At 39.6% G+C, this 25,571-nt stretch overlaps 1 protein-coding gene and 1 long non-coding RNA gene across 3 annotated transcripts in view; one reads left to right on the top strand and one right to left on the bottom strand.

Moving 5' to 3' along the window:
- Nucleotides 1–17,600, bottom strand: part of wnt7bb (wingless-type MMTV integration site family, member 7Bb) — a 69,740-nt gene extending 52,140 nt beyond the window's left edge. The window contains exon 1 of one of the 2 annotated variants that reach the window (XM_088646649.1): nt 17,009–17,600. In XM_088646649.1, coding sequence (XP_088502775.1) covers nt 17,009–17,079 — 71 coding nt within the window. In that variant the 5' untranslated portion in view covers nt 17,080–17,600. Of the gene's footprint in view, nt 1–12,720; nt 13,091–17,008 lie in introns of those variants that run through there. The other variant, XM_088646648.1, reaches the window with a different exon arrangement.
- Nucleotides 1,044–24,991, top strand: LOC148654441 (uncharacterized). Its single transcript, XR_015941450.1, has 2 exons — nt 1,044–1,300; nt 23,437–24,991. It is a non-coding gene; the product is annotated as an uncharacterized LOC148654441 (long non-coding RNA).
- Nucleotides 24,992–25,571: the final 580 nt, after the last annotated feature.

Below are 25,571 nucleotides of genomic sequence, written 5' to 3'. Positions count from 1 at the left end.
AGTGTCGGTTTAAAAAAAGAGAAAAATGAAAAGAGAAAAAAATGTGCAATTTCATATTAATCGCTTTGTTGTGTCTGTTGGTTGGTTTGATAAAACCCAAACCAACTAAGAGGAGTTATGTACAAAAGTAGAAATATAGAATGATGTAAATCAAACAAAGCAAAACAAGCACAATTCTAACACAAGCAATTAAACTGTAGATAGTATGTGGATATTTAGTAATTCATTTAATAAACTCTCCTCAGGAAACAGGTAAATAGTGTAGCACTGAACCTTTTTCTCAATAGCACGCTTAGGCTTAGCTAATAAAAATAGCTGAAATGTCTATAGAGCAGCATAACACAGTAACAGTATTACTGATAGAGTCACAGAGGACAGATACATTTCCAAGCAACAGAGTATGAACATGGCTTTTAAACTACAAGCCCCAGAATCCTTGGCATCCTAAACAGAAAATGAGCACCAGTGGAATGAACAAGCCTCTGCAGAAGCAATTAGCAGGGGTCTAATGGGCCACCTAAGAAAAGCTGATATGTGATTAGTTTGCTGGATGGGTGGAGCAGGCACACCTTAATGAAAACCTAACACAGAAAACTCACTTGATAGAGAATTATACTTTGCTAAATGAAAAGTGAATTGGAGTAGCTTTAGACAGTGACCTCGGTTTAGAGGAAAACCTGAATTAGTCACTGACACAGACCTGGAAATAATCCTTTTGTCACGGAAGCATGATGATGAGCACTAAAATTGTTCAGCCTTTGCTCTCTGTAGGTTTAGAGCTCTAAAGGAAGAGATAGGCTTTGTGTTTTTCGATTTTCATGGCCTTTACTGTTCTTGAGGATTTTATTTCCACTTTGGATTAATTTTTCATTTTGACGAATCCTCTAAACCAGGGATAATCAACCCTGGTCCTGGTGCCCCCTCCCCCACCTGCAAGGTTTCATTGCAGCTGAGTGAAATGAATCCTTAATTGAACCAATTAACCAAGGTTACTGGGTTGGAACCTTTGTGAGTCTTTTAACTCTGCTCAGATGGTGGAGATCTTAGTTTATATATATGAAATACTATAGTTAAATGACAACTTCCAACAGGTTTAAGATCTGGACAAATTGGAGTTCAAAATAAGCCATATTGTAAGGTCTGTTAAGGGTTCGGTTATCTGAGTGCTGCAATCGAAAGGAAACCAACAATTTTGTGAGTCCCCAGATGGAAGATTTGGAAACTTCTGATTTTAACCTCCTGGAACCTGATCTTTCTGTTTTAGAGAGATCAGCTATCCATGCCACAAGAATTCTTTAAGGTAAGCACATAAACAATTGTTCCAACTTTGATGCTCTATCTTAAAGTGGAATTTGTTCCTGGGAACTCCAAATTTCAAACTGCATTGAATTCCATTCAACACATGGAACCTTATGAAATTGACTTGGAGCTGGGTATTGTGGTTGCTAACATTTTTGTTTCTAAAGTCCTGAATTATGATTTAGCCTACTTTAATGTCATTTATGAACCCTTCAGAAATCTTGGAATGAAATAAATAGGACGTCTACTACTAATAGGTAGAAGTTGTGAAATTAACTTACAGGTGTCATTCATGGGTCACAAGAGGTGTTCAAGCCAGGTCCCTCTGTATTCTAGATAAACACTACCATTAGTGCAAATGCACACAAACTGCATGGGACAGACTTTCAGAGAGTTTGCATAAAAATCACAAGGATGTTCCCCCATTCAATATTTTAAAGCAGAGTACAAGTAAGTAACCTGACAGCAAGGTCTGTCTGACACTAACAGACATTTGGTGTAATTAGTAAACATGGTTGCAGATATTGCTTATATCTGAGCTTCAAATTCAAAGATGGACAGCTAGAAGACACTACAAAGTAAATTTATAACCTTGGGTGAATCTAAATGTGTTTATTAATGTAGACAAGTGCAGAGCACTATTAATACTTAATGATTTGCCTGAGATAATTACCTGTTGCATTAAAGGTAAGTAATGGATTCAGGTGCTCACTGACATTCCCCAACCCCCCCAGTACTCAAGCTGAACCGTGAGGTACGAGACTACGAGAGCACAGATACCGATTATCGAGTAGCAATAATAATGCACACAGCCAAGTTGGGCCTTTCGCAGCCAGTCTCGTGTGGTCAATTACAATTGACGACTGTGTTTATTATCATACTTTCTTGGGAATTAAATTTTTTGTGCACAGTTCAATTTCCTTTGTGCGCTGATTTCATAACCTGTGTGCGTGCACGCATAGCTTAGATTTAATATTGGTGATGGCACGGTAGCACCCAGTGATTGTAACCAGGTTTTTCTGTGACACATGTAGCAGTTGTGGTACAGAAGTGGTTCCTCAGAATTGAATCCCCTGCCCCCTTTCTGCTGGATAGGAAGTAGTGCTGGTGTTGGGGAGACTGGGGAAGTAAGACCACTAATGGCTCACATTTACACCATCCGTATGCCAGGAATACAGTTTTCTTTTCACTGTGCTGTAGACTTCTTGTTGTACTGGCAGGAGTACTCAGTAGCCTTCACTTTTTCAAAAGGCGTATTCTATCTTCCAAAATCGGGTTAGCATTCCATGTTATACAAGCTCCCAAATATTACAGCAGGTGACCTGGATTGGAGGGTGCAATGACAATGAGGCTGCCACTAGAGGCCACTGAAGAGTCGGGCTAAAAGACTTGGTAAATGGCTCATCTCTGGAAATAACTGTGATTGCTAATTGAAAGCCAGGATGTGGGTTTGGTGATTTGTCTAAAAGGGTGAGACAGGAGTTAAAATGGTGGGCTTGGGAGAGGATGGAGATGGCAGTAGTTGCAGCCTCCCTTTTTATAGGTCTGCATTTTCAATGGAGTTATCTTCCTGTCTTGGTATCGCCAAGATGAATGGCGATTGATTTTTTTTATCTTGTTTTGTTGCAACAATAATGAAGCTAGGAGCAGCCCAAGGGTCTTCTGTTAGGCTGTGTGTGTATGAGGATTGTTTCATGTGTGAAAATCTCCAACAGGCAATCTTGCATTGAGTATCTTCTACAATGTATTTGTTTTCCTAAATTATTTCCCTTCACCTGCATTGGAGAAGATACTTTATATTTATTTTGCATATACGTCATCAGGGACATCGAGGTGGTTATTGGTGCTACTTCTAATTCTGCAGTCCTTAGATTTGGTGTTCTTTTCCCAAGAGGCATTATACACAACCACAAACATTTACAAATGCCATTTCCAGCAGTGAAAAAGATGGTACAGTAGAGTAGGCTCAAGTAAAAGGGCAGAGACCAAGCATCTAGGGGATTGATACACCTAGTTGATTTCTTTTGTTTGAAGAGTGCAAGCAACAGTCCTAGATAGGGGCTTTTGGGTATAAGAAACTCATAATCTCCTTTCCTTGCTATTTCCTTTAAATTGGGACAACTTCTGGGCCTTCAAAAACACCCCAGACCTTTGCTCTAACCAGTACGTCCCTTATATTGAACCTGCTGGGTTTCACTGAAATGGCTATAGAACCAGTTGGGGAAAAAGTTGACTCTAAGGAACCACGAATTCCAACTCCAAAATCTACAACGATCAAAAAAGCCTGCTGACACAAATTTTCTTTGTGTTGCTTGGGAACATCCATTGGCACATACTGCCTCCTTTGCAAAAGGAGAAGTGCTGTCTGCAGATTGAACTGACCCTTGTACAGTATACAGCATGAGGTATGATTGAATTAAATGTGCATCCTGATTTCTTTGCAAGTGAGGAATAGCATGAGTAAGAAGAAAATGAAAGAAAGCATTTGATTTATTTTTATCCTCTGGTAGTTTATTGCTACCGGAATAATTTAAGTGGTAGTTTTCTTTAGATTCATGCAAACATTCACAGTTTTCTGTAAAACTACCCGTTTTTTGTTCAAAATACTATATAATAACTCTTCACTAGTCTCTTATATTGTCTAGTCCTAGTTCTTTGGTGAATATTAACTTGCTAGCTCTCAACTTATTTTGTGATTTGAATTTTGGAATCAAACCCCCCTATATGTCCTTCTCTTTTCCAGGCTAAAAAATATTTAACCTTTTCTGCATTTGAAATGATTTTTAGAGCAACTGGTATGACTCCAGAGCTTTCTTGATTTGTTTCCACAGCAGCAATGTCTTCCTTGAAGTGCAGTTCCCAAAAACTGCGGCTGAATTAGAGTATATGGTTGAAAGTTTGAATTAAAATCGGCACAGGAAATGTTTTACTATATTTCCATGTTTTGGGCTAGTGGCTTTCGGAATTGCCAATTCAGAACTGAGCACTGAAACTATAACGAGAATGTGGTGTTTGGCTCCTTTTTATTTTATCTTGAAATTTTACAAATGCACAGAACCTTCGTACGATTGCTTCTAGGATCATGCTTACAAATTATCTGTTTCTGCCGCCCAGATTGTTGCACTGATAATAGAAGGGATTTGCAACATGAGAGTTTAAGGAACGTTTTCTAAGCCAGAGAAGGTCAGTACGGTATTGTACAGTACAGGTAAAACTTCTTCTTCTCTTCATTCAGAGAGGGCAATGCCTGGCCTTCTGCTCTTTGTCTGTTCTGGTTAGCATAATGAATTCGATTCAGTTTATTTTTATACAGCACCTTTCACAATACGGTTACCCCAAGGCACTTAACAAAGCTGTGTGACAATACATGAGGTATTGAATGTGATTTACTGAGGTTTTTTTAAAATTTTGGCAAGGTTTATCAAGCAAAGGGCGTCATGAAAAGGAGTGCCATTAAATACATGTACACACAGTACCTGATGTTTAAGGGGAAGTTATTCAGTAACATTCAGCTGTTGCATGTTGGTCTGCCTGAGATTTAACTGTAGTCTTTTGGCAACTCATATTCTGCATTAAAATATAGTACTAGAATTTAGCCATTTAAGATGATCCATGTGCCTATACATGTATTGAAACGGTGATCATTGCTTCAGGCAGGGAACTGCATTTGCTTCCCACTATTTGGTGTGAAATAACGTATGAATTGCAAATATGCCCCATGTTGGCATATGGAATAACAATGATTTTGGGAGCTGCCTTTCGGTTGGGGTTGCAAGTTAGGATTTGCAAACCAGTTCGGAATGTGGCCGTCCTGATGCGGCAGCTGCTGGAATCATCGCTATTGTTAACACGGACGGGTAAAATGTTAATGCTCGCCCTCCAAGCAGAAGAAAGTTAGACCACAACAAATGCATGAGAATACTCAACGGCTTGAATGCGCGCTCACTGGGAACGATTGTTTTGAGAGGTTGGTTATTTATCACCTCCGAAAAAGGGACTCATTTCATAACCGAGTAAAGATCAATCCCATGCTCAAAATTAGAAGGAAAGAGGGGGGGAAAAAACATTTCACTAACAGACATGGAGTCATCACCTGAAGAAGGTTCAATAGCTGTCTTGTTTATATTTCTACTTTCCAGCACCGAACAAACCCCTACATGTTTCTTCGCAGCCCAAATTCTTGTTTTCTCTTAATGAAAGACAAAAGAGGACGTTGGCATTAATCTGAAGAAAAGTGCTGCTAAAAACAAAACTAATAACAATAATTTACTAGTGAATAAAACCAATCAAGGTGGGGCTAATGCCCGATTTGTAATTCCGTTCCCCACAGAGGAATATAAGAAAGTTTGTAAAATAAGGTCATTTGGATTCAGCGTTAAAAAAAATGATCCATCCAGTTTGTAAAAGACGGGCTGCGACAGTGGCTGTTAGCTTGTTGGACTCCCGCAGCCCTTTGTGTGAGGAAAAGTGTCTCCTTTTCTCAGTGCCCACTACCCTTCAGTTTCCTCTTGTTCTCTGGCTTAAATTTGACTCGTTCTGAAGAAGACCACTGGGCTGGAGGTCCATCCCCTTGTGATCTCCTCTGGTCAAGACGAAAAAGATTCCTTTGTTTTAGCTTTCCGGAACAAGAACGCTCCCTTAAGCCCAACAATGTATTTGTTCAATACATCCTCTGGTCCAATTCCAGAGCAGCAATATCTTTTAGTAACGGGGCAATCAAAATCCAAATAACTTGGAGGAGAAAGGTGGGCACCAGAGACTAATCCAGATAGCAAGAGCTGCAGGCAGGCTGTTTGACACATGAAGCAATCCTGTCATCTGTTATAGTTCAGGTGGGTATCTGCGTCGGCAGGCATAGGCTGCAAAGGAACAAGTAATAGGTTTATTCCATGCTGAAAAAAAAAAAGAAAGAAGACAACGTTTTGGCCGTGGAGCCTTCTTCAGGTGCGAGCCTTCTTCCTCACACCTGAAGAAGACCCCACGGCCGAAACATTGTTTTCTTTCTTTTTTTTCAGCTTGGAATAAACCTTTTACTTGTTCCCTGTCATCTGTTAGGTGAGTACTTGAAACTGGACTGTCTGCTCCATTTAAAACTCTAACTTTTAAAAAGCCACTAACATCTAAAGTGCTCTGATCTGTTCTCTCAATGTTTTTCTTAATGTGTTTTACCAATCTATAATAGTGATTATTAGGGGTGTTCCCGTTTTATTATGTTATCATGAACTGGCTCTTATTTGCCACTGCATTTCTTTATACTTGAGTGTCATCGGGGTGGGGTAACAGCCAGAAATTGATGGATTTTAGACCTTTCAGTACTGAGGGTACTAATGGGACAAATTAGTACCCAGTAGTTGAACACCCTGTTGGAAGCAGGTAACGGAGAGGGAATGGGGTGAACAAAAATCCAGCACAGCCACACGGTGATCTCCAAGCAGAGACCCTGTTCTAAGATCCTCCTCGCTGCCACCCGCTGGCCAGAGGCTGTGCCTTCACATTTGAAACACAAGGTCACGAAAGAACAAACCTGGAGCCCTCATACTGTACACACTGCACATCCTCTGTACTGTAAAGTGGATAATGGTCGCGAAAATATTCTTAAGCAAACCTATCAATGAGCACCTTCCACTGCAAGAATGAGTGCTGAATGGGCCTGCGTGTTGAATTGGTTTCCTTTACCCTGCTTAAAAGGATTTGGGCCATGAGCCAGATGTCCCTTTACCCCACCCCAGACTCGCGGTCTATGACTATCGAGAGGAAAATCTCTGTGCTTCAGCTTAAGGCCTAAAACCTTTTATTTTCTGGACGTTGCTGAGCCAATAATTTGTTTTACATTATTTCATAATCCATTTAAAAATAAATATTCTTGAAACAGGTCTACAAGTCATCTCCCCCCTAATCGTGATTTGTCCTTCAGTGCAGAAACATTCAGTATCTTGCACATCCATAGGCTATTGTTCAGTCACAGTGGACCAAAGCTAACCATGAACTCGCAGAATTGGAGCTGTTTTTAATTTTATTTGGCAATAGCTTCTGTATTTTTGTTTTTGCACTTTTTTTTTGTGAAGGAAACAATTTTGTTCCATTTGAGACTTGAAAAATTGGGTTAAATACCCTTTGCTTCCCTGATTTTTGCTTGGTTTCTTGACCAGACCACTTAAAGACCTCAGTCTTTCTTAATAGTAAAGCATTATTGTTATTATTGCTGTTGTCTGTTTTTTGCCTAAAATAAGTTAGTCCAAAAAAAGTTCATTTTAAAAAGGATGGTAAGGTGGTGATACAAATGGGTTTAACAATTAACGCTTAATGATGCGTGTATGATAATATCACTGTTTTGTTCATTCTTTATTCTAAATCGGTTTTCTCGCTTTGGTTAATAAGGAGACATGTTTTCATATATTGAAAGCCTCCATTAAATGTGAATGGTCTATTTCCCTAGGATTCTGACCTTATGTAGTCTTTAGGAGGGCAGAACAATTCATTCGTATTGGATTAATATTGAAATACTTTACAATATACTACAATGAACATGCAGTATCGATTTAGGACTGTTTCTATCACTCAAACTTTACTGCACTTGCACTTTTTCCTCGCTGTATTAAGATATTGGCTTCTGGTTCTATAATGGTCTACTTAATTTGTTTTTTTTTTTTATTATAACTAATACTGAAATCACAAATGGCAAAGCTGATGGCCAAGCAAATTTTCTGCACAAGTCTTTAAAACGTGTTTTGGTTTGGTTTGTACTAAGATGGAATTGTTTTAGATTCAATTTCTGACCAAAGACTAACAAGAATGATGTAATGAAAAATTGAGGAATATTTTGAAATGTAACAAACCATAAGGCAGCTATTCATTCATTTCAATTATTTAAACTACTGCAAGTGTGGATATCAAGCCAGGAAATGTAGATCTTCACCACTTTCGATGTCCGTGACCTTATGAATGCATGAATTTTTGGTAATGTTCTCTCACAACAAGTAAAGTATTACAACAAATAAGGAAACATCACTTGCCTTGATATACATAAAAGTATATTCCCTCTTAAAATATGTGCACAACACATAAAGATAAAAACTACTATTATATTAAAGAGATTTTGCCAAAAAGCAATGCGGAAACAAATAATTTAAGTAAATATTTGAGCAAAAAACTAAGGGAAAAACAAGGAGCTAAGTATCTTCAATCTGGTTCACGGAGTTACAATCCAGCAGGTTTCATAAGTAATGATAATACTGTCAATTTTTAAAGCCTTGGAACAGTTTAACTGTGATCCATCACAAGTGATCTCTTACATTGAGTAATTTATTATGTGGGATGAAGTCAATCGCATAGGACTTTAAGCAAACTGTTTAACCAGTGTCCTACGAAAAACTGTGAGGCTAAGCAAGCAAAATAGAATCCGTTCAAAAGCCGCCAAAAGTCATAGACTGCTGGAAGGTCACACACAGCTGGAATGAAGTGCGAACAAATTTGTATCTGTTTGAGAAGGAAACAAGACGCAGCAATCTTAGTCAAGATTCATCGATTGTAGTCTGATGAAATCAAATGTTTTAGAACATTGTTCTCAAATATGCTGCCTCAAAGAGCAAATGAATTGTGGAACAGGAATTTTCAACAGCTTTCAAAGTTTTCATAATGCTGAAAAGCAGAACCGCCTAAGAGACTTGAAATGTAATAGCAGCATTAGAGGTTTAGCATTTTCTTGTATTTTCCACATTTGTGCTACAACACTATTTTTTTCCCCTTAATATGTTCAACCACTGTATTAATTGTGTGAGAAAATAAAAGGAAGATATTTGTTAGCTGATGTCTGAGAATGATTGTATCATCAGCTACTAAGCTGATCCCACAGTTGCATGGGCTTTGGTATGTGTGTCCCGGTGCTTATGATGACAAGTTTAAATCCTTTACTGCTGTAAGTTTGTTCTACTTTAATTAAACGTAAAATAAATGTTCCCAGGCTTTTGAGCTCGGATGCGCCTACTGGAAGCTTAAATGCTCAACTTCATTGCCTTGATGATGGCTCTTTCTATACATAAATCAACAAGTATACAGTATTTACTCTGAGGACGACTTGCTTATTCTCGGTGCTTAGAATCCCCAGGATTTTGATTTGGTCTGTTGACCAAGAAAGAACTCAAATGCCATTTTAATAATTGCATTAAGGATCACTTTGCTCCTAATTCCTAAGAAAATGATCACTCTGTTAATGGGGAACGTGTTTATTTGTTTGATAGGTCACATCTACTGTAGGTGAAAACACTCGGCTAAAATCAACACATTAATTATTCACAGGACATGGGAATCTTAAAAAATGAAATGGTATTGTTCCCAAAATAGCAAGATGCTTGGCCAAATAATCTCTTGAGCTAGATCTTTAGGATGACATACACATAACGATCCTTAATCTTAAAGGCCAAATTCATTACATGTACACATTTCACAGAGTACTGAAAAACGTACTGACTTGCACCGAATCTCACAAGTGTCAGTTAAATACAAAAACCATAAATATATTAATCTGAATGCAGGTTATTGTTGTGCAGTACTGATATCTATAGTAGTTCAACATTGTTTTGGTATTTTACAGTAAATGCTACCCTCTTTTTGAACCTCTATTTTGAAGTATGCAGTGACATTGGACGGTTTCCTGTATTTTTTCACAGTTATGCTGTTGAACTCGAGCCACTTAGGAAGATAATGGCAGCAATCAAATAAAACACTACCACTGCTAAAACTACCAGAACTGCTCCTTTCAAAACTGCCGTGCCAATGAATAGAATATCCACGATTGCGACCGATTTTTGTTTTCCTCCAGTAATTTCCTGGTTGTAGTGCATCTTGTTCTTAGTAAAAGATATCAACATGTCAAAAGCTGCTATAACGAATGTCTTAGAGGCAACACTGTCGGCACCTGGGTATTGTGTTAAGGTTGTAATAATTTTAATTTCCCCAAATCAATGGGAGATTCAATCGGGCAGGAAATACTAATCTCCCTACAAGCCACAAGCAAGGTAGCAAAATGAGACGCTCTTTCCAAAATTGGCCATTTGGCTGTCGGTAGGAAACCATAGAATTATACCCGGATATTTTGAATTGTCTAACCAAATGCTCTATATTGAAACAACATCAGATACAGGAACTTTTAAAAAGTCAGATGGTTACCCAATGGAAAGAAGCATGAATTTAAAGTCATAAGTGGCAGTTTTCACTTCAGTTTTTTTTATGCCTGTCGCTTTTTCAAAATGAATGAGTTTAAGGTCAGACTTTTATGGATTTTCGCGTTCACTAATGCATCTGTCTGAAGAGTTGAAACCAGGCCTGTTTCTGCTCACAGCTCTTGGGTTTCGCATTGTCAGTGGGTGTCGTTCCAGAAGTTTCTTCGTTCTTAGCAGTAGTTGCGCCCTGACAACTGTCGAAAGGAATATGATGTACATAAAGAAACGGGCGCACGGACCAAGGTGTTAAAGCAGTTTCCTCAACCTTGGGTAGTACAATCGCCTTAAGTCTTAAAGTCTGCAAAGTGTTTGGTTTTGGAAAAGGGATGTGCACTGTCGGTTTTATCTGTTTTTTACAGACTAATAGATGTCGCAAAACTTTTTTTTTTTAACCGTGCAAATATTTTGCATCTGAAACTGTTTGCTGTATGATTTCTTCCAGACTTTTGCTGTCCAATAAGTGATTTCCTTCTAATATAATATACAAGAGGTAAATAAAGTGAATATTACATGATTTCTAAAATCTCGACGTCATGCAATCTCAATTTGGTATTTTAAAGCTCCTTTCAATGGGTTTCGTTATTGGTTAATCTACGCGTTTATGGGCACTTGGAGGGTGGCGCGATTCGAGACGTAAAATGACAAGAGAGGGTTTCCACGTTAACTCCTCAGTAGTTCGCTACTAAGCCGAACTGGCCCGTTGTTATCGTCTTCGTCATGTGTTGATTGAGAGCAAAAACAGTCGGCAATTTTATGAATGGGATCCCCCCCCCTCCCCCCGAATTTTCACCATTCTCGTCAAATAGACTGCTTTCAGAAGAGAAGAGCGTGTACGTCTAGCTGTTGGCAAGCTTTTGTTTTTGAAAGGTGGTGATAACCGAGATAAATGTCACTGGTATAGCAGTGCATCCCGCCGCCATCCTCAATACCCACTTTTGACAGCAAGAACTCACTGAAACCTGAAAAGCACGATGCCCCCAGAAAGAACCACGTTTTTTTCTGTATTCCACGCACATCTGAAACTGCACCCCCCTCCCTCCCCTTCCCGAAAATATATCAAATTATGCTGTAAGCCGAATAAAGCAGGTTTAAATTATAAAAACAAACAATGGTATGTAGTTTCTAATGTACAAACCAAAGCTAAACATAGTCATGCCCACTTTTTAACTGTAACCAAAAACCACATCTATTTTAGCATCAAGTCTGGGGTCTAAGCACAAAGATAAAAATGTATGGTTCAGTAATTATTTTAAACGCGAAAATAAAACTTTCTCCCTAGAAAGGACTAGAATCTCTTATTGTAATTACAGCGCGGTAATTAAGCTCGGGAGTGTCAATCAAACACCGCATGTTACCGACCGATGTTTCATTACAACTTTTCCAGATGTGGTTTTAAATTATAACCTCCAAGCTGCATGTAAGTACAGTTCATAGTGATGTAATGAATAAACAATAATTCCCATTCACAAGCACTGACAGGTAGCCTTCACAGTATGCGCAACAGAGCGACACGGATATCTGTCCAGATTTGAAACCTTAATTTGGACTTCAGTGTACGTATCGTTCATGATTAACATCTTATCCCCACATTCGCCCAAAAAACTTTCGTTTTTCTATTTGTATAATCGGCAGGAAAAAAAGTGTATATTAGGCTATTCCCGGTCGTTTTAAACTATTTTAACCTCTTTAAAAATCATGACTGTCATAATCGGCTCCATCGTGCTAATGATAATTCAGGAGGTGATTCTTCACACGCTTTTAGTAAAAAATAAGTACATCGGGGAAAAAAGTGTTTAACAAAAAGGTTGAAACACCTGGGTCAATGCAACGAATGAAGTGTAGCACGTTAGCTTCATCTAAAAAGCCTTGCCGAAGTGAAACAGGTGAACAATCGAGGCATCTCGGTCTTTTTGTCTGTGTCAAAGCCAATACAGTACATGTTACAAGACCTGGGATATCACAGGCGCTTAGACAACCAAACAATAACTTGTTGAAATAATAGCATTAATTAAAATCCTATAATCCTTAAGTTTTACACACTTTAAGTCTTTAAAGCATCTCGATCTGACGCTGCCTGCGAAAGGAAAGAGCCTCAATAAAAAAGCAGTACATCGCATCATCAGCACCTTTACCGCCACATAATTTAATCATTATATGGTATAACGCAGGGAGAAAAAAAAGTTCTTAAGAGGTTTAAACTTACAGGTAGCTACCACTGGTCAGGATGAGGAATATCTGTGGGTAATACACTGACAGCAGTACACTGCGTGAAGAGAAGATGATCATCATGGCATGGAACTGCGGCCGTTTTCGGATGAAGTCAAGTAATTCCTTAGTCCTGTCGCGTTTTAATCCCCTTCCACGGAACAGATCGCAGTTCCCCTGGTTAAATGCGATGTGTCTGCGGTGTTGGCTGACTGCTGGTGCTATGCAGCTCCTATGTCCCAGGGCAGTGTATGTGCTGCGGGCTCGGAGATTGACTCTGTCATGTCTCGGCGGTAGAAGCTGTTACAGAGTGTGGTTCTCGAGCTGGAATGATGATGGTTTAAGAGATTTTGGATGGCAGAAAGAGCATTTCTCTTCTCTCATGAGAGACAAGGCTGCCATTGGGCAGAGAGGCACAACAATCCGCCCACTTCTGTAACACAACGGGACAATAGAGTGACAATGATCGGCTCCGGAGACAATCCTTCATTCATCACATGAAACAAAATAAATCGGTTCGATAAATAAACATACAAGAATACAAGAAGCCCGGTTTTCCGCTGAACGCAATCCGCTGTTTATTCAGAGTTTAGTCAGAGGCTGTGACTTTGTGCTCTGGCGCTTACTTACAGAACACGTTTTATTTCCTACCAGTTTGAAAACAGTTGTAACAGTTCTGAAAAAGCAACCTTCCAGTCGTTGAACACAAAAGATCTGTTTTTTTTTTATTCTGCAATGGCAAAAGAGGTTATGACTTCATCCTGTATCTCCAGGTTTCAGATAAAGGGGGAAAGCAAGAATTATTAATAGATTAATAATGATTAAACGATATAGCCTATACTAAAGTTTATATGAAGGCATAGATATACTCGCCACCGTTGGTGGAAAGCTCCTAGATCATAAAGTTTCTTTTTGCCAATTAATTTAGTAAAATTTGTAATACTATTATCTTTGTAGCTGCAAGAGCTTATTACTGTGGACAAAAAGGCTGCAAAAAAAGCTCGTCTGATCTGTAGGAAACCAAGATCTAGATGCAGTGAGTAAAGTGGACAGATTAGATTCCAACCATTTCTATTCTGTTAATATCTTACCCGGTATGAGAGGAACTGTCGTCCTAATTTGTTCTGATTTAAACGTCACAAATACTATGTTGTACTGTAGCAAAAGATCATACTGTGTGCCCAAATAAGATGTAAAGGTCTTTTGTCACGGTTTTGCATCTTTTTTATTTTTAGTAAAAAAAAACAATATCGCATCAATATCTACAGTGTGGATGCCAACTAACAGTCGTGGTCCTCTCATTTTTATTTGCACAAATGTTACATATCGCTTTCCATCTCCTGGTGATGAAGCTTTTTCAGATATTTTTTAGAAAGCGCTTTACGGGCACTCAAGCGCAAACCGAAGAAAACGTGTAGTGCATATACAGTATATTACAACATCCGTGAATTGAAAACAGAATTTGCATGAACTGAAAGGCTCGACTACATGTGGCATTAAAATTATAGGCTCCTCTAGAAAACATTCTGAATTATTTCTGAGATGTTTTGTCCTGTTTCACGGATCACGATGAGCTGACTTTATCACTCGTCCAATCCTTCAGCGTTGCCTTAGTCTTTGGTGTGTTAATCGATTAGGTGACGCCTTTTCTCCTGTAATTAGTTAACACTGGCACAAAGCTCTAAGAGATCTAAAAGAATGTTATCCGTTAAGAGCTTTGGAAAAGTGAAAACTGGGATCTTTGGATTATTGGTAGGCCCCTGGCTGTCAGTACCGCAAAATACAGGAGAGCACTGGTTCTAGAAATTCTAATAAAAGTTATACTTAATAACAGTACTAGGTTTAAACTTAATTATACCGCTTCTTAACTTGCATGGTGAAATCATAGTGCTTTTCATATCAGACTTTGATCTGTGTATATTTATAATTTAATGGCTAGAATATGCCGGTAGAAGACTATGCTACATCGGATAAGAGAAGACATTTTGCACATTGAGCGTGGTAAGAAACGCAAACGCATACAATACGTACTGTAGGTGTATGAAATTGCTTGTGCTTGTCTAATAAAATTTAGTGTGAAACGTTTGCAGTGCTTGCGTTAAACGTCTTAAAAATAAAGAACTGAGTGCACACGTAGTATGACGTTTTTCGTCTAAAATTTACAACGTAAATAAGAGGCAAACTGAAATGCAGCAGTTTATTATTTGGCAATGTGTTCATTACTGTGTGAGGCTGACTGGACCTTTTGGTTGCAAAGGAATGCGTATTGGCTACAAAGTGTAATCGGTCCTTAGTCACGTGTCCAGTTACCTCCTTAGCATCACTGAACTATTCCCTGGCTAAAAAACACGTTGTAACAACTCTCCATGAACACAATGTCTAACGTTTGAGGAGCAAACGTCATCGAAATTGATATAAATGTCTAGGTGGTTACCGGTGAGCAAATGCTACAGAACAGAGCGTTAAAGAGCAGGCCATAAGACACAATAGGTCTAACCCATGAACATCCAGAACTCCATACAGCTTCGCTTGCGGTATAACGTTACAGGTGCACATTCTACATTGTATCCGCGCCAAACAAGGCTTGCTGCCGGTTCAGCCCAAAAAGTTTACATTTGCGGAGTCAGTAACACAATATGAGCTTGGTAAAACATCTGGGGAGAAAAATTTAAAACATGCACAGTTGCTTGTCGGTTAGAAAGCAGGTTCTTATCTCATTTCTGAACCGCTGCACTAATTTTCACTTCTGGTAATTCTGTAATACATACTGTATGGTCTATGGCGTTTTGGAAAGTTACTGTACATGAACCACTTAGTCGTGATAGATTAAATCTCGGTATAAGGATGACATTTTGTATAAGCAGTCTAGGAAGCATCTTTTTTTGTAAACAGAATTCCAAGCAAAGCGTAATGAAACTATAAAATACGTAACAAATAATTCTTTGCTTACCCGTTTTGGTCAACTTGATTATTATCCCACTATCGTTTCAACTCAGCGGGTTAAACTTTCACTCCTAAAACATTGAAGTCACCTGTTAATATGCTACCATAAATACACAGCTGTTTTGCAACGCGCGCATGTGTGAAGTGGTGTTTGAAATACCTACAACCGCATATTAACGTACAGTATGGAGTCCATAAAGACGGGGGTGAGAAAGAGTAGGTTTTCTATGGATTGTACAGTATGTGTGACTTACTACTAAAATATATTGTATTTCAAAAGAATGATCTTTGAACATAAGAACTTTTACAACCGAAAAGAGGCTATTGGGCCTATCTACAGTAGATCACTTGGTTTTTAGTAGTGTCTTTTTGAACGAACGAAACCAGGGTATCGGTTTAATAGCATGAGAAACGACATCCCCAACCCTTTGTGTAAAGCTGTACATGTTCTCTGTTTGAAATGAATTTCCCCTTGCCTTGGTTGGGCTTGTGTTATTGTAATGGAAGTGCTATCACCAACAGCTTTATAGTATCTCCTATAAGAAATTCAACACAACACATTCCGCAAACTTTATTCATTTAACGGCGAGAGACCGAAAAAAAAGTTTCCGTCGCCCTGCATTGCTTTGTAGGTGGATGATGAGGATGTCACAAGAGGACAGACTAATGTAATAAAAAAAAAACTCTTATGAAACGAATGTGTCAGTTCAATTCCGTAAAAAAAAAGAAAATGAGAGACTGAAACTCCATACGCATTGGCCCTGCTAGAAACAAGCTCGGGTATTGCAAAACAGGTAAGCACTCCGTCTGGGCTGTGGAATGTGGAAATACAACTCGGCCAACAGCTATGTGATGAGGCTACACAGGTACTGAAAAATCTGGCAGTGAACTTGAAACATTGTATACGACTAAACGCAAGACATCAGGTTACAGTACTATCAGTACAAAACCGAGACTAAAAACGGCACAGACAGCAACAGGAGGAGGGGGGACTATTTTGTTTAAAACATTTCTACAAAGATTTTTTTTTTTAATCTGAGCATCAGGTATACTCTTATTGCTAAATGTATAGGAGACTGCGTATCAAGTTCATTTCAACAAGACCGCCTGACGGACAGCACAGAATTAAACAGGCTCTTAGCACTGGGTATGAATTCAGTGTCATGCCCATTCCTATTTAACCCCATTGATATCTATAAATACTAAAGCGTTACACTTGCCTATGCAGTAAGCTGCGCAAAACGGCAAGAGACAGAAGGACGTTTCGTTCACTTTTACACATGATTTCGTTTCACATGACTAAGCGCTTCAACCACATTGCCTCGGTTTATAAAAACACTCACCCCAGTTTCAGATAGATGATTCCAAAACACAAAAACACGCAAAAAATCCACTGGCGAAAGGGTCTGTGCATGATCTATCGGCTTCCAGCAAGTGCCATTCACAAAACAAATGGTTCAAAAATCCCTATGCATACTAGCTGTGTTTTTCAACCATTCCAAGCGCAGAAAACGTTGCCGTGTTGCCCAACAACGCCACGTACAATCTTTGGTTCTTTTTTAGTTCCATGATTTGTTGGATATCCGCTAAATTTTCAGGTGCAACACCGAGGTGGAATCCAGAAAGCTTCTGGAGTACAATATACAGTACAAGGAGCGGCAAAAACAAAAATACGCCCGAGGAATGACCGCTCGCATTATGTTTAAGTTCGCTTTCAGACTGCAAGGAAATCAGTTTTTACTTGTTCAAACATCCCTGCAGGTATATCGCCCCCACACCCCCCAAACACCTACTCTTCAAAATCAACCTTTTGGACACGGAAAAATCGTCTTAGAATGCCATCCTGCACATACTCCACGATCCTGCTGTTTTGACGACATTTTAAGTTCTTTTCATACTGTAGCTCCAGGTATTCTCCAGGTAACAAAAAAAAAGACTATCCACGCCTCTCTATTGAATCACAGCGGATGGGTCGGGCTCTGTGCAGTTAAACACGTGCGATCTTTCAGAACGCCTTGAACAAAAGAATCAGTACTGTCATTGATAGGTTTGTTATATTTAGCTACAGATAAATGCACTCTGAAACTTATGGTTTATATAGGCATTTTTCCCTATATAGACTTTCACATTAAGCAACGAAAAATAATGTGAAAACGTATGCTTACTGTCTACTAACTGGAAAATGGGAGAGCACTCATGTAGGGATTCCTAGCATTTTCCAAGAACCAGGCTGTCATGAATTCACCCATACAAAGCTCTAGACACCGTGGGCTACTTGTGAATGAATTATACAAGCCCATGTAAGTGATCCGTAATCTTCAAAGCAGACACTAAGGGATTTCGTTTTCTCGAGATGAAGTTTTTTTTTCTCGCAGACGAGCTCTGAAGGAGAGCGTCAAAGTGCGCCACACCACCTTTTCCATACTGTTTTGGCAGGTTGGAAAATAAGCGGGTTATTGATACTTGAATGAGGCTCTGGATTCATAGCTGAAACGCTGCGGGTGCAAATTTCAAACCCCCGTATTGGGCATTTCTGCTGTACCTTTGAGCAAGGCACTTCGCTTCAACTGCTTCAATATTCGTTAAAACGCCCAGGTGTGTAAATTGGCTCCGAATTGATCTACATTTTGTAAGCACCCGCCGTCCAAATTAATTATAAAGATGGATTTGCCGATGCAACACAAGAGGTTACGGACGAGAGAAGGGCATTTGACTCTATTAATTTGTTTGGTAGTCAGTAGCTTCCCTGGGGTTCCAATGCAGTTACTTGAGAGACGCCAGGGTATTCTCTTCAACAACACGGCTGGGCAGCTTGTGGATAAAGAAGTGCCACCTGTTCATCCGCTTCTACCGTACTTGTTTTACACGTTTCCCTTGTTGCAAGAGCGTTATAAAGTCTGCCCGTTTCTAAGGCAAAGCAAGTTACTCGGATATCATAAATGTAAAAAAAAAAACGAAGGCCTTTCACAGGACCATTTAATAACTAGCTGTAAAAACAAGAATAGGGTTCAACGATAGCTGCTGTACGCCTAAAAAGGTCAATATTCCTTCGCACCTAAACCATTTCGGAGCTGGGTTGGGGGTTTTGTATAATTTAGGCATAACCAACAGAGCGAAATCCCAAAATACTGGAATTGACTGTAGGTAAGGTCGAAAATAACAGCTAGAATTAATTCGTGTCTTGCACCTACCCAGTGAGTTTATGCTGTACCCCGACAATCCGTTACAAAAGTATAGGAAAATGTCCTGGTAAATCCAGGTAACTCCAGTTTCGGCTAGATCGATATGTCAACAAGAGATTATACAAAATGCCACTCTCTGTGAGATTCAGAGCACGTCCTCGTTATTTGCGGGGTTTTCTTCGTCACACTTGACGTACCTTCTATTGTTAGAAAGTATTTTATTTTACACAAACGTTTCTTTACTTTTCACTGTAGCGTTTAACCCGCTGTCAGCTGTGTAAGACCTATGATCCCTATAGGGTACCTATGTATTGCGGTTTACAGGGCTTTTACATGTGAAATCCTTTACTTTTCGATTTATTTGCTTGAAGTTCAATGAAAAGGGTGTTTTATTCTGAGGGGAGTGACTTTCCTTTCTTCCCGAATCTACCTTAGGTTGAATGAGGTGAAGGTGAATGAATGACTATATATAGTACAGTAGCTGAGCAGTCTTATTGGGCTGCTGTAAAGAAGACGATACCTGCGGATCCTTTCTTTGCAGTTTCTTTAGTTCACTCTTCTGCTGATTATACCGCAACATAACACCCCCGTGTGGCGACAGACTGGTGTAGCGTCCTACTTTTGACTCCAGAAAAAAGTTGAAGTCTGCAATATTACGGACAAATCGAGACTTCTGAAAAAGTCATAGTTGATAAAAAAATCGTATCCGCCCACAGGTAACCGTCCGTCTGCTCAGCTCGGTTACTGCATTGTATTCACCATTAAAATGTACGCGTAAAATGTTTTTTTTTTCCCAATGTTCTCAGCCTTTTAGTTCAGTGTCTGCTGAGGAAGTCCCAATTGTGCTGTTTTCCGCCTTTTCAATTGTTTTAATAAGCGACAGTTAAATTTTAAAAGGCCTCAACTGCGAAACCCTCAGTTTTAAGTTTTCCATGCGATACGATCTGCTTTTATAATTTTCCATTTCCTTAATGGGCAATGAAGAGCACAAGGTGGCATCTAACTTCATGCAAATTGGTATCGATACCAATATGATCCCTGAATACATACGTATAAATAGTTCTGGTAATATGTCCACTGAATCATCAAAACTCATTGGAATACACCTCTCTCTCTCTTATAAACAATGACTGTCTTTATGCGAGAGTGAGGAGTTTCTGCTCTGCTATTGTATCCTGTGCTGTGGTGAAGTCCAAATTCCTGGCATTCTTCTGGTTACCTAAACAAGTCCTACAACATTCAGAATTGATGCTCGAATTCCACACTCCTCCCCCTTGACATACATCTGCAACCCTGATCCTAGGCAGTCACAGTCCTGTGATTATATGCTGTAGGTAGCCCCATCAGTGGTGAGCAAGTACTGCAAGTGAGAGCTCTTGTAAGAACATTAACTCCTTCTAATTAATTCAATTCGGTCACTCAGAGGACTGAGTGAGAACTCACTGGAGGTGCAGCCCTCTGTCCTGGCACATTACAGAAATGTAATGGAGCCGTTTGTAAGGACTGATGCTTCAATGTTAGTTTCTTGAAAATCTCCCCCCCCCCCCCCCCCCCCCCACAAACATCACATTGGCTTCAGTCCTACTCAGCCTGTATAATGTACCCTAGTATTCGTGACTACCTCCGATATGCACCTGTTCTTGTAGTCAGCAGGTATTACGCAATTTAAACATGGTGCGTTTGAGTCTGAAGAGGTATCTGTGATGTGAAATGACCGCCTACGTTCGAGTGCATGAAGCAGTATTCTGAAACATTTTGCTGACGAGTATGTACTGTATTTACTCTGCAATAGTCATTTTCACAGCGCAGCACTGAACCTATGCATTATCCCTGCATGTGAAAATCAGTTAGTGGCCTTGAGAAAGCATGACATAATGAATATGGAATCAAAATCCCAAACTTCCCCTTTCAATGTAATAGTATACAATTGAACGAGACTACAGCTGTGCATTTAATGCAGGCTTGTACAAGGATGTATTTAGCAAAATATGTGAACAAGCACAGTAATTCAGCCCAGAGAGTATTATTTAATCTAGTTTCTTCATGCATGTGTGGCGTTACGGTACTGTACATGATTAACAAAAAATGTGATAACGGGTAAATGAATTGCCATTAAAATTAAACTGTGGATTAGTTTCTGACCACTAGGTGGGAAACAATTGGATTAGTCTTCAGACATTTATTAATACCATTATGGTTTTTCCTGTTATTGCTTTCTAATGGTAAGCAACATTGGTCACCATCAGACTTAAACACAGCCCTGATGTGTTAATCTAAAAAATTAAGCTTTTTTTTAAGGAAAAAGAGCATTCTTCCCTATGCACAAGAAATCCAAAACCGAAATGCTGGTGTGGTGATCCTGTATTACAGGAGATGCAGTCTTTGGGAGAAGGCATTAAACAAGGTTCTGATGACTGGTCATTAAACATCCCGTGGTAGTATTTGGAGCGTCCAAATTTTTTGGAATATTTATATTTTGTCTGTGTACAGAATGTGTAATTCCACACTTCTAGTATCCTCATGGCCCAATTTGTCCCTCTTTGCTTGTTCAAGGGCTTTGGATCTAAGAATAAACTTACCCCTTAAATATTTTTAATCTTTTTACGCATGTTCAGATTCTCCGCACTGCTTTGTGTTGAATGTAGCTGCTACCCTCTGGCCAAGGCCATTGACTACGACAGTGTCTACAACTACTGTTCTCATCCTCTGATGAGTAGCTCCTACCAAGTAGGAAAGTTAAACTCCAATTACTTGCAGCACTAGTGATGTAATTGCTACTAGAACAGGTTGATGTTGACTCGCCTCATTTAGGAAGCAGCAGAGATGTATACTGTGGGATAAGAAAGCAGTGGAATGACATTGCAGGATGTGGGCCCTCTCTGTAGAATTAATTTCATATTCTTAATTCCTGTGCGTCAATAGAAAAACAGCAATAAAGTAACTTGAAACTAAACCTGTTTCTAGCTAATAAGTGAATATCAGTTTGTTTTGTCAGATTTAGATAAACAGCTTTGTACCATGTAGTGTACAGTGCATACGGAACTCTGTGCAGGCCTGCTCTCACTGTATGCAGTCATTGCAAGTTAATCATTAGGCCCAAATGTCCTTAATGAGTTAGAATGGAATGCTGCTCCCTTGAGACTTCTAATTATCTGATTGCTTAGCATTAAAATATAGCCACAGGTCTATGCCAGGTCTTGCAAGAAACCATATCGCCCTACAACTCACAACTAGCAGCCCCACTGAAGCTCAGCAGGTGTGAGCCTGGCCAGTCCCTGGATGGGAGACCTCCTGGGAAAAACTAAGGTTGGTGCTGGAAGAGGTGTTAGTGGGGCCAGCGGGGAGCGCTCACCCTGCGTTCTGTGTAGATACTAATGCCCCAGTATAGTGAAGGGGGCACTATACTGTAAAAAGGTGCCGTCATTCAGATGAGATGTAAAAAAAAACGATATCCTGACTCTCTGTGGTCATTAAAAATCCCAGGGCGTTTCTCGAAAAGAGTAGGGCTGTTACCCTGGAGTCCTGGTCAAATTTCCCATTAGCCTTTACCAGTCATGGCCTCCTAATAATCCCCATCCATGAACTGGCTTCATCACTCTGCTCTCCTCCCCACTGATAGCTGGTGTGTGATGAGCGTTCTGGCGCACTATGGCTGCCGTCGCATCATCCAGGTGGAGCTGCACATTGGTGGTGGTGGGGGAGTCCCCGTTACCTGTAAAGCGCTTTAATGGGAGTGTATAGAAAATTGCTATATGTGTAAGCAATTATCAGCATTGGATTTACATATATTGTATTCCTTGTTGCTCCAAACAACATTATGAACCCACATGATAAGCTGATTGCCCTCTGTAGGCTGTAGACTTTTTAGGAATAGGCCAAGTAACTTGAAATTGTCAGTTCTAATCGTAGACTATTTTCAAATTGTCCTGAAATCAGATGGCCTAGATCTCTTCCCCAAACTGAAATGTTATTTATAATATTTAAATGTGACACTTTTTAAAGAATTATGAATGGATTATGAGGGTGTCCTCCATTTGACCTCGCAAGTGTTCATGCCATATTCATATCAAACAGGGGTGGCAGGAGATTTTAAAGACTAACACGTTGAGTTTTGTCGCACACATTAATCAGCCCTGGCTTTACTGGAGTACCCAGAAATGTTGATGTATTTAGAAAGGGTGTGGCAGGTCATCTTCAAAAGCAAAAAGAAAAAACGTTCTGTGTTATTTCCCATTAAAGCTTTAGTACAGTCAGTTTTGACCACCACAAAGCCCTGTCCTCTGGACTAACCAGAGAGCTTCCGAGAATAACTGATTTTGGTGGCTTTGCATTTTGACTGTAACCCAGATTCTTCAGTACCTTGAGAATATATAGGGTATGACCCACAAATCACAGACTTCAGTACCCAAAGAATGGTGCAGCCAAAAAAAGAGTCCTTTGATGTTAAAGAATCGTCACAAATCGACTAAAACGCTGATCTTATTCCCCAGTCAAGAAAAAGAAAAGCCCTCAGCCCTCTTTGGACTGGAAATTTAGCAGCAAAGGAATTACTGCTCCTTAGAATGTAAACATTTTCTTTCTTCTTTTAGCTTTCTTGAAGAAGAGAGAAAGGGACTGCTGGCAGAGAACAGATATATATGTTGCTGTTTTTTTTTTTAATACTATTAAGTAGTCTTGACCGTCATCTGAAAAAGAAAACCACTGGGCATCATTCTGTTTGTGTGGGAGCTCTGTCAGCTGGAACGAATGCTGTACATTGAAATGTATTAATCTCTGAAGCCAAACCATCAAGCCGGCGTCTCTTTGCCACATCTACAGACACTCCAGGCAAGAAGGATATCCATTTATTTGCAGTCTTGATCCTCAAGAACGAGAGCGAGCGCGTCGGAACATGGGTCATTTTGATGGTCAAGGAAGCACTTCAGAGTTCCTAGCAGACAAACGAATGGAATAAGGCTGGATTTTAAAAAAAGTTGACCCTTTTCTCCCTCACTTCTGAGGCAGCTGTTTTCAAACTGTTACTGTCAAGAGTTTTCCATTTTTGTCTCAAGCCTGTTCTTTGCCTTTTCTCCACTTGATCAGTGCTGGAAAAGTATGGATGTCTTTCCAACACATCAAGACCCTAGCCGTGTCTGTTTTCTGTGTCTCTGACAGCTGTTTAAAAAAAAAGAGTCCAGCCACATTAAAAGGAGGCTACCGCAAAACAGCGAAATTGTCCAATTTCCCACACTCAGTCCACACCCATGGTACAGTACATCTGTCAGCTGTCTATACAGGCCCAGTGTGACTCTAAAGGCCTGTCTCACAAATATAGACGAATTAATCTGCTTTGCTTTCTGGATGTTGCATTTGGATTATTTCAACAGCAAGGCTGGGTGGTACTGTGATCGGCACTGCTGCCTCACAGATCCTGGGTTCGACTGCAGCTTTCTGGGAGCTGGCCATGTTCTCCCTGTGTGCGTGTGTGGGTTTTTTTTCCCCACCAGGCGCACCAGTTTCATCCCACCTGATTAAAATGCAAAGGCTGTATTTGATGTCTCCAGATCGTGTGCGAGACACACACATGAATTCAGTAGTTGGGTCAAATTCGAATAAGGGTAAAACAAGCTGACAGATGTAGAAAAAGGGACGGCGCACTTAAAACTTTGGCGTTAACTCGCCTGGCTGAAGAAATGACTGTGCTGGCCAAAGATCAACACTGTCACATCTCTCCCCCCCCCCTTGCTTTTGAGAGATGAGCCAGTGAGAAAATGCTACAATGGTGATGTTGGGGTGGAGGAAGAGCTCTAAAAGAGCTGTACACTGTGCGCTCAGAGTTGTGGGCAGCCAAGGAAGAATTTATACACAGGGGAGCTTAAGTATGCCATTAGAATTTGACCTCCTCCCAAATTATATCTGTTAAATAACACCATTAGTATCACGGGTGAACATTTCAGTATGTTGTGGTTGTGTAGAATTCTCCAGCATTCCGAACTTGAGCCATTCGTAAGAGCTTGCCTGACTGGCTTGATTAGGAAAAGTCAAAATGCTCAGCCATGACTTTCAAATGCAAAGCAGGTTCTGAGGTTCCTTTTGACTGCCAAAGCAAGTGGCCGTGTTTAACATTTGGATTAAGATTTAATAAAACGCTAAAATAAGATGTTTTGTCAGACTTCAAGCCCCAATTTATTCCACTGCTATTTTAAATCTCCCACCCTATGTACCAAGGACACCAGCAAACCTGTCAGGGCATTGATATCTATGTATACAATGGACATATAAGAAGTCTATGGTGATTTATTCTGAACTGCAAGATTTTTTTAGGATTCAATAAACCTCTGTAGCCTTTTTATCTTATGTATTTCTTTCCTTGCAGTTATTTAAAAGTTTAATTTCGCTTAATTCCCGTTACATACAATGTATATTTCATCATTCCTTATATGGGAGTGAACTTTTGCTGAAGAATTTGCCACACGGTTAACCTTGTATGTAAATAAAGGGAAGGGCAAAATCAATATAATGACCCCTTAATAGTGCTTGGTTTATACTGTGTGATTTTGGCTCCATTTAGTAATATAAAATAAATCCTATCAATTATTAATTCAACCAGACTCAACAAAAACTTTGCCAAAACAGAGATTCAAAATGTAAACACAAACTACATGTATGATTTTCAGCGAAGGTTCCATTTCCAACCACAGAGAAAATAGATTCAGATTCATTTAATACATACTATCTGCTTCAA

Source organism: Lepisosteus platostomus, chromosome 9 (assembly GCF_059453375.1).
Source record: "Lepisosteus platostomus isolate fLepPlt1 chromosome 9, fLepPlt1.hap1, whole genome shotgun sequence".
In the NCBI taxonomy this organism is placed as follows: Eukaryota; Metazoa; Chordata; class Actinopteri; order Semionotiformes; family Lepisosteidae; genus Lepisosteus; species Lepisosteus platostomus.
The sequence above is the reverse complement of the archived record's forward strand: the minus strand, read 5'-3'. Positions and strand labels throughout refer to the sequence as shown.